This window comes from Zootoca vivipara, chromosome 6 (assembly GCF_963506605.1).
Source record: "Zootoca vivipara chromosome 6, rZooViv1.1, whole genome shotgun sequence".
In the NCBI taxonomy this organism is placed as follows: Eukaryota; Metazoa; Chordata; class Lepidosauria; order Squamata; family Lacertidae; genus Zootoca; species Zootoca vivipara.
In genome coordinates, this window is record NC_083281.1 from 82,325,142 (window position 1) to 82,337,343 (window position 12,202).

The window sequence follows — 12,202 nt, forward strand, 5'->3', positions numbered from 1 at the left end:
TGTTTCCCAACCTTGTGCCTCCAGATGTTTTGAGACTACAATTCCCATCATCCCTAGCTAGCAAGACCAGTGGTCAGGAATGATGGGAATTGTAGTCCGAAAACAGCTGGAGGCACAAGGTTGGGAAACACTGGACTAGGGAAGGGGAGAACTATGTAATACTCCTTCCACAACACCTGGAAGTGCTGGTATCAAAGACCCCCATCCTTGGTTTGATACCAGAGTTGCATACCAGATACTTGCATTTGAATAGCTCCTCTCAAGGACAGACCAGAGATGGGGGACCGGGGAAATCCAGAGGTTATTGAACTACAGTTCCCAACCATAATCCATGGAGATTTGGGCTGGTGGGAGCTGTAACGCAGCAACATCTGGGGGGCCAAATGTTTTCTCGTACCTGGCTAAAAAAGGAGCAGTGATTTGCCAGGTACCAGAAAACAGGTCCTGCCCCTGGTAAACAGGGTGAGTCAGAGTGGCTGCTTTGGCGCATCTGCGGGAAGGGCTGCCTGCCTTCTATTTCTGGACCAGCCCTTTGCATTTATAGAATTTCATGTGACACGTTTGGGAGGGAGGGTCTTATTTTCGGCCTAAGAGAATAGCCTCTCTGAAGACGAACAGCCTCTGCACTCAGTGCCCAGGGTACTGGGCACAGCATCATGTCACGCCGGGAGAACTTTGCTGCGCTGCTCCTGGCATGGCCCCATCCTTGGCGTAGGCTGTCTTCAAGGTAGGATCTGCAGTGCCCCTCCCCCACATTGTTATTGTGTATCTGCTCCCCTCTAGAACAGCCACTTTTCGCTTTGCCTCTTTTGTGCAAGAGGCTGTGATATTGCAGAGGTGACCTCAAAACCCTAAAGATCAGGCTCTCCTCTAGGGTAGACACTGCAGCTGATGATATTAGCGAAGGAGCCTTATACCACCAGAGTGGAGAGGTCACAGCAGAGGGAACATGCTCATATAGCTGCTGGTGTTGCTGCCTGATCGGGTGTCCCGGAGAACTCACAAGACAGAAGGAGATGGCCTTCAAGGTCATACTTGTTGATTGCCACTGTTTATTAGCAAGTTGCCAGTCCTCATGATTGGCGGTGGTAGAACGTTAGGAGAGAAAGGCAGCAATTGGTTTCTATATAGGCAGCATGCTTATAACATGTCACCCTCTCTTTGCATCATCATCATTGTTATTGTTATTAATTCTATGCTGTCATTGTCATTTGAGAGATAAAATCAATCCCTGCTCACGAGGGGAGGGTGCATTCCCAGTTTACGAGGACCTTACAATTGAAGGCAAACCCCTGGGAGAACAACAAGCTTTATTTGCAGCTGGGAATGAGGATTAAGAGATAAGGCACAGGCCACACAGAAGTGGTGGATTTGGGGGAAAGGGCCGAAGATCAATGACAGAGCACGTGCTTTGCATGCAGAAGGTCCCAGGTTCAATCCCTAGCATCCCTAAGTAGGTCTCCATGTCAGACTCTGGAGAGCTGATGCAAGTCACTGGATATGAGCATCCTGTTTTTAGATATCAGCATCCTGTTCTCATAGTGTCCAACCAAATGCCTCAGTGGGAAGCCTGCACACACGACATCAGCCCAACAGAACTTCCCCCACTTGTGATGCCCAGGAACTGGCTTTCAAAGACATACAGTACTTCCTCAGACAGTGAAGGTAGAACACAGCCATTGTGGCTAGCAGCCAATGATAGACATATTGCTGTGAAAATGTTGTTGTTGCTGCTGCTGCTGGTGCTGCTGCTGTATACCACTGTAAACCTGTAAATCTCAGGGCAGTTCACAACATAAAATTACAATATAAAAAAACAAATTACATCATAATCAATAATCCCCCCCTGTGTCTGCCACCTTGAGGTCCTTGGCTGCGAGTCCTGGAAGACCTGCTCCCTGCCTTACAGGCCTTTATGTGGAAATTGTTCGATTTGGTTGTGTGCTCTCTGATGTTTCGTTTATTCTTTATGACTAGTTTTGTTTTGTTTGTAGTTATGTATTTTTAAATATGTTGTAAACTGTCTTCAGCAAGGCAGCATACAAAAAAAAGATTGCTTGCTTGCTGGCTTGATTATTCTTTCGAGGGTTTAAAATGGACTTCTACTGGACAGACATTCAAACAGAAGACTCTTTCAAAGAGAAGGTTGTGATCTGACAGCCCTATTTAAAGGCCTCTATTTGTGTCCTCTGTGGCTGCTAGGGATGGAAGTACCTGTCCATTTTGGTTCTCTCAGTTTCTCATTTTCCAATTTTATATTAAATTCTCCAGTTTTCTGCAGCAATTCACAGATGATGATTATTATTATTTAATCCTCATGAAGATTCATCAGCGTTTTGATGCGATTTTCACTCTAATAAAAACCTTTTTGTATGCAGTTTTGACTAATGTGCACATCTTTGCAAGCATTTTTCTAATGTAGTGCATTTTTGTAAGTTATTTTCCCTTATCAATTGTTATGCACATTTCCCACTAATATGTGCATTTTTTTAAAAAAAAACCAGTGGCTGGCTGGAGAACTGCATTGCAAGATTTGGACAAATGTTCATATATTGTTTTGGGAAGTACGAATTTGATAGATTTGCCTTTAAATGCAAACTGAATCTAATTTCCCCTCTATCTCTCATTGCAAAATGAAACATGCTGTAAAAGTATTTTTAAAACTTCTCTCTTTTCTCTCCCCACTCCCAACGACCCCATCAACATGTCCCTTTCCCAGATGGAAAATTTTGAGTACAGCATCCTGTTAAATGACCGGGATTGGGCTGAGTTCTACTTGGCTTCTGAAGAATGCAGTTTGAGCCAGCCAGCCTTGGCTACAGCTGACGAGCAGCTCCTCAGCGACCTTGAGGAAGGGGAGGCCGCAGAGAGTGGGTCGGTCCAAGTGAAAGTGGGCCCTGTCCTCCCAGCCAGCCATTCAGCCAGCTGCCTCCCACGTGGAACCCCAGATGGGCACCTGCTTGTAGATGAGGTTTTGTCTGGCAGTGACGATGAAACAGATCTGGGCTCTGTCATCAGGTTTCTGTGCAACAGCAAACAACTTGGCACAGCTTGCCCCCAGACTTCCAGGAGGACCCAGGAAGGTCAGCTGCCCCGTGTCACTTTGAAGCCATCAGGAAGTCGGACTGGGCTGCAAGTTACCGTCACAGAAGCTGCATTTACTGCCAAGGAAACAGAGAGAGGAGACCAGCCCATAAATCCAGACTGCTCCCTACCAGTAGTGCTAGCTACTGCCACCCAAGGGAGGGCCTTGACAGAGAAAAGCCCAGGGCAGGAGAGAATGGAAAGACCTCCCTGTGCTGAGCCTACAAACCTGAAGACCACAGACGGGGCAGACAACAATGGGAGCAGTCCTATCTGCTTGGAATTACAACACTCCAAGGATCCCTCCCTGCCTGCCTGTGTGGGCATGCAGCTCCCAGCATCAATGACGAGCACAGCAGCTTGTTGGGAACCAGAACCCCCACTTGCTGCCTATCCAAGCTCTGCTCCCTTTTATTCTCCAGTTTCTGCAGAGCTCGGGGGAGCAGAGCGCCCAGAGAAGGGTGGCAAGCCCCTTCAGGTCACCTTGAAGGCACAGGCAGCGGCGCCACTCCAGGAAAACCCATCTCCATCTCAAGGGTGTTTGGTTCCAATCGTAATGGTCTCTGCACCATCCGACATGCTATCGGCGAGCCGTGGGGGAAACATTCCGGGAAGGGTGAGCAAGGAAGAAGACATTTCTGCAAATGTCATTGTTGAGAGTGGAGCAAGCAACAGGGAGGCCTTAAAGGAGGGAGGCCCAGTGAACCAAGTCAGGGGCTCTCCATGTGACAACGGGGTTCAACCATTTCCAAGGGCACCGGGAGAAAAGAGTGGTCCAAGCCCAATCCAAGCAACAAATTCCATATGTGATGGGCTATTGCAGGAAGACAGAGAAACAGCTACTTCAACAGGAAGGGTTGAGAAGAACGACAGTGGAGAAACGTGCCACTATCTTGGCGTGGCTTTACCTTTTGAAGAGGAACTTCATACTATTGTTCAAGGAGAACAGACATCAGACCGCTTAGGGGAGCCAACTCCCTATGGTCCGACGTTAGAAGGCTCTCCAGAAAGTGGCTTATCTGCCATGAGGTGGCCAAAAATGTATGACTGTTTTTTCTGCGATGACACCCAGGAGGAGGGATTGGGGATTGGAAAGGAGCAGCCGATCTCAGGGATTGACCAAGAGCTGCCTGAAATGGATGGGCCTGAAATGTACGAACATTTCTTCAGCGAAATGGGTGAGGCCAAGGTGAGAAACAAAGATGGAGTTCTGGAGACAGTCTTCAGCTCCGGACATCAGTCGGCGCCATCTGGTGGCTTGGGGGACCCGGATTTGGACATGGCTGACAGTGCTATGCAGATGTCTACCCCAGAGGTGTACGAACACTTCTTTGCCAACAAAGCAAAGAAGAAGAGGAACTGGAGGGTTTTTTTCTTCAGCATCCCAGCCTCAGAGGTGAGGAAGGCTGCAAGAGCTTTAAAATCCTTTCTGTGCAGACCTGCACATCTTCTCAGATCACGGCCCACAAGCCAAGGCGCTCTGCTTCGGAAAGGATCTCAAGGAAGGCTGGTGCTCGTGTCTCCAAGGCTCCTGGGTGAAAACCTACCAAGACCAGAAGACCTAGGGATGGCTGTGATGCAACCAGGTACCATTTCTTTTTCCTGATATGTGAGTGGGTTTTTGGTTCTGACAACTTGACATGCTGACCATTTAACTGTTTTGCCAGTGCTTAATTTCTAAACAAATGTGCCAGGGCTCAACACTTTGTACATCTAACGCAGGTGCGGGGAACCTCAGGCCCAGGGGCCATATGTGGCCCTCCTGGACCCTTGTCTGGCCCTTAGATAGGGTTGCCATATTTCATATTATTTGGAAGACTTCAAAATTGTTGAGATTTTATTAGGAAATCCCCAAAGTTGTTGAACTTTATTTAGACAAACCCCAAAGTTGTTGAACTGTGTTGTTGTTTTTTACAAAAACGGAAAAAGAGAGAGCGATTTTTCAATTGACTTGCCTAAGATCCTTTTGGAAATAGAATAGAATAGAATAGAATAGAATCATAGAATAGAATCATAGAATAGAATCATAGAGTTGGAAGAGACCACAAGGGCCATCCAGTCCAACCCCCTGCCAAGCAGGAAACACCATCAAAGCATTCTTGACATATGCCTGTCAAGCCTCTGCTTAAAGACCTCCAAAGAAGGAGACTCCACCACACTCCTTGGTAGCAAATTCCACTGCCGAACAGCTCTTACTGTCAGGAAGTTCTTCCTAATGTTTAGGTGGAATCTTCTTTCTTGAAGTTTGAATCCATTGCTCCGTGTTCGCTTCTCTGGAGCAGCAGAAAACAATCTTTCTCCCTCCAATTTCCCCCAGATGTCAATTCTGCCTTTGAAATCCCAGTAATGTCCGGGAAAATCAGACGTATGGCATCCATACTTTTGAACTCTCCCCAGAGCACCCTCCTCCCCAGCCCCACTCCATCTCCCTAGGTCTCACCCTTACTGACACTTCTTTGCACCCTTCTTTGTGTGTTCATGCCTGGCTGGAATGCACCCTTGTATTCTGATCATGCTTCTTTCCTTTCTGGATGGATAGAGGGATGGTGGTGTGTAAGTGCTCATAGAAACTTCCCCCGCCCACCACTGGTGGGTGACCCCCATGCCCCTCCAAAGGTAGCCCAGAGAGAAGCATGACGCTCAGTCTGAAAAAACATTCTCCGCCCCTGACCTAACCTAAGGACTGGTTGCAGAGTTCCATGGTGATGTCATTTGGGCATTTGGCATCTTCATTTTTAATAAACGGATGTGTTCCCAGCAGCAGCAACAGCAGCATGATCCTAAGCATTTTGTTATGGAGCGCATGCTTCAAGGGAAGGTGCACTCTGCATGTCCTCAGAGGCCCTCTGTCCTTAGGTACATTCCATTGAAAACATAAGTTGGTTTCATTCTTTTTAAAGTGAAAAGGCATCAGCACACATACCCAGAGGCACCGTGCCATGCCCAAAGTATGAGAACATTTGGAAACAAGTATGGCAACCCCTTTTGTGCTGTGGGTTCAAGAGCAGCTAAGGAAATTGTGGCTGTTATAGTGGATACACATGAAATGATTTTCCTGCAGAGAATTCCTTACAAACGGGAAGATAGATAGATAGATAGATAGATAGATAGATAGATAGATAGATAGATGATAGATAGATGCACACACACATATAGAAATCAACCTATCTTGATATTTCATATACTAAACCAAATGGTGACCTCATTATTTGAATAAAGCCCTCTTGCCTTGGTGGTGACTATTAATCAGCCAGCCAGCCTTAATCGATGGCCATGAATAGATCAACCCACAGAGAGTTTTACCACTTCCAGAGAAAACAGTAAAATAATATTGCAGCACCTTAAAGACCAACAAATTTACAATGGCACAAACATTTGAGTACTGGAGAGTCGGCTGTGTCTGATGGAGTGAACTCTAGCCCACGGAAGCTTATGCCATCATAAATTCATTAAAGTGCTGTAAGACACTGTTGTTAACGTTTTTTACAACACACCCTGGAGGTTAAAACCTTTGCAGCCCTGTCTCAGGCGTGTTTACTCAGAAATAAGCCCTGCTGAGTCACTCTCGACCTAAGAGTGCATTGAAACTGGACTTGCACCCTTGGGCCATCGAGAGGTCCTGTATCCCCAAAGGAAAACAGTGCTCCAGAAACACTCAAAGGTCATCAGCAAGCACCCATAACTGATTGAAAGTAGCTCCTCTCAGAAGTAAAACAAAGACTGACCTTGTAGTGTTTGAAAGTCGTTCTTTGTCCTGAGCCTCAAAGCAGATTGAGCATTATTGCAACACTTGTTCTTTTGCAAGAGACAGACAGAAAGAGTGCAAGGAGTGGATGGGTAAGATTAGAACTCAGGTCTCTGATCTATTTGCTTGAAAGCTAGCCAGGCATTACTCTGACCATACATATAAAGCACGTTTAAAGCACAGGGGTTACCCCAAAGAATCCCGAGAACTGTCATCTGTTAAGGGTGATGGGAATTGTAGCTCTGTGAGGGGTAAACTCCAGTTCTTTGGGAGGAAGCCATGACCGTTAAAATGCCATATAAATGTGCTTTGTCTGTATGGGGTGGATATTGATTATATAGACACACAATGCACTCTCTTGCAGGATTCTTTTCAGTGGAAGCTGATTAAACCAATGTCCAAGGTTAAGGGGAGGGAAGCACATTAGGGTTGGTTTACTACCGTAGTACAGCTGACTCTCTTATGAATCACATGACACATTCAGCAGCCTGTAGTTATTCCACTACTTCCTTCTTTTTCTCAGATTTTCAGACTTGCTTTATGATGGCTTTTTTCATTTATTGTAGGGATGAGTAAACCAAATGTTATTGTACGCCATGTCAATATTCTGCCCCAGCCAGCATAGCTAATGATCAGGGGTGATGGGGGTTGTAGTCTAGCAACATTTGGAGGGCCACAGGTTCCTTATCCCTGGACTAAAGATGCCTGGGAGCTGGGAGCACCCTCCAGAACGGAGGCTCCCTGTTGTGTCTCTGTGTGGGGTTATAAACAAGGGAGATACAGCTCTGCATTCCATACGGTGTGATCCCTGTGTGGCAATTGCATTTGTTCACAAGCAAAAGGAGCGGGCTGCAAGATTAGGGCAGGTGGAAGGTAAAGGAGGAAGAAGGTAAAAGAGGAAGAAAGGGTCGTGGAAAGCAATGGACTCCTGCAGCAACTGGGAATTTAAAGACATTATAGCAAGAACAGCCAACGTGATGTTCTCCAGAAGTTGCTGGACTACAGTGCCTATCATCCCTGGCCTTTGGCCATGCTGGCTGGGAATCATGGGAGTTGTAGTACAACAACATCTGGAATCCTTGTATTCCAGTTGCACAGTTCTCACTGATAGGCGTTCCCAAAGGCACCATTTGAAAATCACTGAGGTGGAATGGAAACCCCAGGTTGAAGGACAGCTGTGCAGCTGGTTCAAATATAATCACCACTGATATCACCATCATGCCAATGTCTGGACTCTGGGGATTTGTTTTTTTTCTAAAGAAAAAAAATCCTTTGTGGGGATCAAAGGCAAAGCATGCAGGGCTTTGAAAGGTCAAAAGCCTTTATGCTTTAAAGTTGAATTGTTCATGGTGCCAGTGTGATGGGGGGAGGCAATGCTCTAGGATTCCTGGATAAACATTTCCAGGAGAAACATCCATATTGGTTCTTCTTCTTCTCCCCCGCCACAGAAAGACCCCTCCAGCCGGTTTTTACACAAAGAGACATGTGCTTGGGCTTTATGGCGTTTGCTTCGTGGGCTGTGAAGAGCTCTGATCTGCAGGCCCCGGATGCTTGGAAGATCGGTAATGTATCCAAGGGCTCTGTGTGGGAGAAGCACAACTCCTAGCGGATTTGGAGAGGGGGTGGATTTAAGCCTCAGAGATAGGCCAGGAATGTTAACATACTGGTTCAGCTCTGGAACAGAGCAGAACTAATGCCGAGAGATGTTTCCCTCTCTCTCTTTTTTTTTCTTTAACCATTTTTACTCTCCCCTTCTCCTTCCTTAATGACCCAAGTTTTTATTCTAAACCAGTTGTTCCTCTCATCAGAAAGGGAGGCAAACGTCATTCTGAACTCCTGAAGGAAACTTTGTTTTAGAGTGTGTACAGATAAGAATTGCCTGCCCGCAGAATTACCTGTGACTTTCTCCGGTAGCCACAGGCCTGAATGAGCCTCCTGATTCAAAACGGGACAGCCCAGAGAAGTAACTCATACAGAAATGCAGTGGGCAGCCTCCTCAGAGAAGGGATAGTTCTCCTGAATTCAATCATTTGGGAGTGATTGAGCAACCCAACAGCACTTCCTGTAAAGAAGGGGGTAGAATCACTGTCATTAGAAGGCAGAGGGCACAGAGCAGTGGCTCTTACAGAGGCACAGTGGCAATGCTCCTCTAGGTCTGTTGTCTCTCTGCATTGGGAGGAATTGCTTTTGGGGGGGCCTATCCAGTGAAAAGAAATGGCAGAGTTGCTTGCCCTCCCCAGAGGCTGATTGGAAGGAGACAAAGCCCGAGTGTTACATCATACAGAGGCACAATGGGCAACCTCCTTGGAAGGTGCATCCTTCAAACTCACAAGTTCATTTGAATTAATTCCTCCTTATGCTAAAAGATGACTACTTCTCATTTTCCTTTCTCCGCTGGCTCTGGAGTCCTGACCAAGGAATGGGGTGGGTGGGAAGTAGGGTTGCTTGTCTACAGCTGGAAACAAGAGTCTCCCCACACACATTCTGTGCTCTGTCAAAATTAAGCCCCAGGACTTTAAGGCATTATTAGGCAATATGGGATGACCGAGGAAGGGAGAAGATAATGACTCCACCTAGTGCAGGGCGTGCAAAGCTGGGTAACTGCAGATGGGGAGATAGGTGGCTGAACTTGTGCCTGCGCTTGGGCTGGGTGGTGATCAGGTAAATGGGGAGAAAGTCACATCCTTTGAGGCTGGTGGGGAAGGACTGTAGCTTGGTGGTTAGAGCACCTGCTTTGCAGGAGGTCACAGGTTCAGTCCTTGGCATATCCAGGTAGGGCTGGAAGAGGCCCTGGAGAGATGCTGCCACTCAGTGTAGACAATACTGAGCTAGATGGACCAATGGTATAATTTGATAAAAGGCAACTTCCTATGCTCCTGTGAAAGGTGAGGGCAACCATTTATGCACAGCCCAGATGTAGGCATTTTATTAAAAGAGTGGTTTTCAAGATGAGAAGCAGCAAGCTGGACTGTTGGCTTACCCAGAGAGGCTCAGCAGAGCCAGCAGGCCAGGCAGAGTGTGCCACTGGCCATAGCTCAGGGGTAGAGCATCTGCCTGGCAGGCAGAAGGTCTCAGGTTCAATCCCTGGCACCTTGAGGCAGGGCTAGGAGAAACTTCTGCCTGAGAGCTGCTGCCAATCAGTGTAGACAATATTGAGCTAGATGGTCCAGTGTTTTGACTTAGTGTAAGATAGCATCCCATATCCCTGCGTCGTAAGGGAAGGGTTACAGCTCAGTGGTAGAGCATCTGCTTTGCATGCAGAAGGTCCCAGCTTTAGTGCCTGGCATCTCCAGGTAAGGCTGGGAGCGAACTCTGTCAGAAAACCTGGAGAGCAGCTGCCAGTCAGTGTAGATAACACTAGGGTATATAGACAAGTTGCAGCTTCTTTTGTTCCTATGTCCTTACAGCAAAAAACAAACAAACAGACAATGGTCTCAAGAAAGGATATTGAAATTAATGGACCTAAGTTAGGCATGATCATTAACTTCAGTGGGTCTATTCAGAGTAGGACAAGCATTGGATTCAAACCTTAGGGTTAACTTTTGCTGTGATTCTTCCCAGCGATCTCTGGTATATATAGCTGTGTGAGGGGAACTCTCAGCACCCTTAACAAACTACATTTCCCAGGATCCTTTGGGAAAGCCAATGACTGTTAAAGTGGTATAATAGTGCTTTCAGTGCATGCATTCTAAGAAGACAAGGAAACGATTTGCATAACAACCTGTCTTTCTTTGATACATCCATCTGGACTGTGGATGCATCTTCTTTTTCCCTCCTCTTCCAGTGTTGCTAGCAAACTTTGGCACCCTCTCAGCCATCCGCTTCTTCAGGCGGCAGGTCATCACGGACGCTCAGCATGGAACATAACAGGACACAAGTCAATTCCATCCAATTCCTGGTGGTCCTTTGGGGATGAGTTGGAAAGGATATCACGGTACTTCTTTGGAGACAGGGAACCAACCTTTGGGGCATCTTGGTCTATCCTGGACTGTTGGACTCACTAGTATAACCCCCCCCCTCATCTGGTAAGGCGGCAAATTGGTTTGAAAGATAAGGTGGAGGCTTCCACAGAAACTGGAATTTGGTTCCATTGTTAGCTCTCAAAGAAGATGCCAGACTGAAACCTTTCTGTCCCTTGGCCAGTAACTCACCTTGAACTTGTGGGAGAAGGAGCGCTATAAATAAATAACCCAGCCTACATCTGGTAACTAGCTAGCTGGGCAGCTGCTCATGAGGTAGACATGATGGCCAAGAGACAACTGGAAGGTGCAATCCTTTTTTGGAGAAGAATATTGAAAGGAGACAAGTTTCAGGGATGGTTTACCAAAACAAATCCAGGAGGCACAGGCGTAGGAGATAACGGTGCAGTTGCGGAATTTTAGACCCTTAAGCTTGAATGGTCCATCAGAGCCTCCATCATTTTAGCTGTGATGAATGTATATTGCTTCAGAGGGGTGCATTTGGAGCACATTCTCCCGGTCATTCTACTGAAAATTAGGTCTCCCAATTTCTGCCCTGACAGCACCACTTCTAGAAAGCCTTTCTGAATGAACTGATACCTTTAATCAAGAGAATATGAAGGTTAGGATGAAGAGTAGATGCTCACACTGGTGGCTTCCACATATTCTTAAGTGAATGTGGAAAAAGAAGAGTGAAGGAAAAGATGGTTCACCGTATTTGCTAACAGAAGCAACAGGTTGAAAAGGAAGGGAAAAGGTTAGGTTGAAGTAATGAGAAGAATGTCCTAAACACAAGATCCTTTTATCTTTTCTAAAATGTCTAGGAGGCATCCAGACATTTTCCATATGAAGTAGGAGAAAGTTGACATTTTTATGTTTTAAAATACCAGCACAATCACACTGTCCAACCTTTCAGTGTTTAGCCTCCTGTCCTTTTCACAGTAGATGATGGGCAGGGTGATTTTTTTGGCAGAATCTATAGCCTTGATTAATGCAAAAGACAATAGATTGAACAGAACTGCTCTATCCTTGGAACATTACAGCAGCGTGTGAATTTCTTAAACTGTTTTGAAGAGTTCAGTGATTGATGTGGAAGGCCACAAATCTCTTCCCGTTGGAGTTACTAAAAATGTTTGCCTTGCTTGCTGGGTAGGTGAAAAGTTACCAATGGAACAATACTGCCTGGTGAAATGTTCTGTGTAACTTTAACATTTGCAAATTCCTATGCCAACAGAAGTTGAGCCAATAAAAGATACCACTACTTGCCTGTGTTGATGTGATGATGATGATGATGATTAACCCCAGCCTTCTAAGGCTTGGAAGAAATATTGAATAAGCTCTAGTCGTCTTCAAGATTCCAACACATGCCCAAAACTGTTTAGTAAATCATAACCATTAAAAAAACGCTTTATTG

The 12,202-nt window shown here is 46.2% G+C and overlaps 1 protein-coding gene across 1 annotated transcript; it reads left to right on the plus strand.

Moving 5' to 3' along the window:
- Positions 1-593: 593 nt before the first annotated feature.
- Positions 594-11,574, plus strand: PERM1 (PPARGC1 and ESRR induced regulator, muscle 1). Its single transcript, XM_035118076.2, has 4 exons — positions 594-727; positions 2,720-4,670; positions 8,278-8,391; positions 10,614-11,574. Exons 2-4 carry the CDS (start codon positions 2,720-2,722, stop codon positions 10,694-10,696), a joined length of 2,148 nt encoding a protein of 715 aa, XP_034973967.1. The 5' UTR covers positions 594-727; the 3' UTR covers positions 10,697-11,574.
- The last annotated feature ends 628 nt before the right edge of the window (positions 11,575-12,202 follow it).

Bases quoted from the DNA above. Each gene is read 5' to 3' on its own strand.
- PERM1 (XM_035118076.2), top strand. From the start codon at position 2,720: ATGGAAAATTTTGAGTACAGCATCCTGTTAAATGACCGGGATTGGGCT. The intron at 4,671-8,277 runs GTACCATTTCTT...CCCCCGCCACAG, and splicing joins GATGGCTGTGATGCAACCAG to AAAGACCCCTCCAGCCGGTT. The intron at 8,392-10,613 runs GTAATGTATCCA...CTCCTCTTCCAG, and splicing joins CCCGGATGCTTGGAAGATCG to TGTTGCTAGCAAACTTTGGC.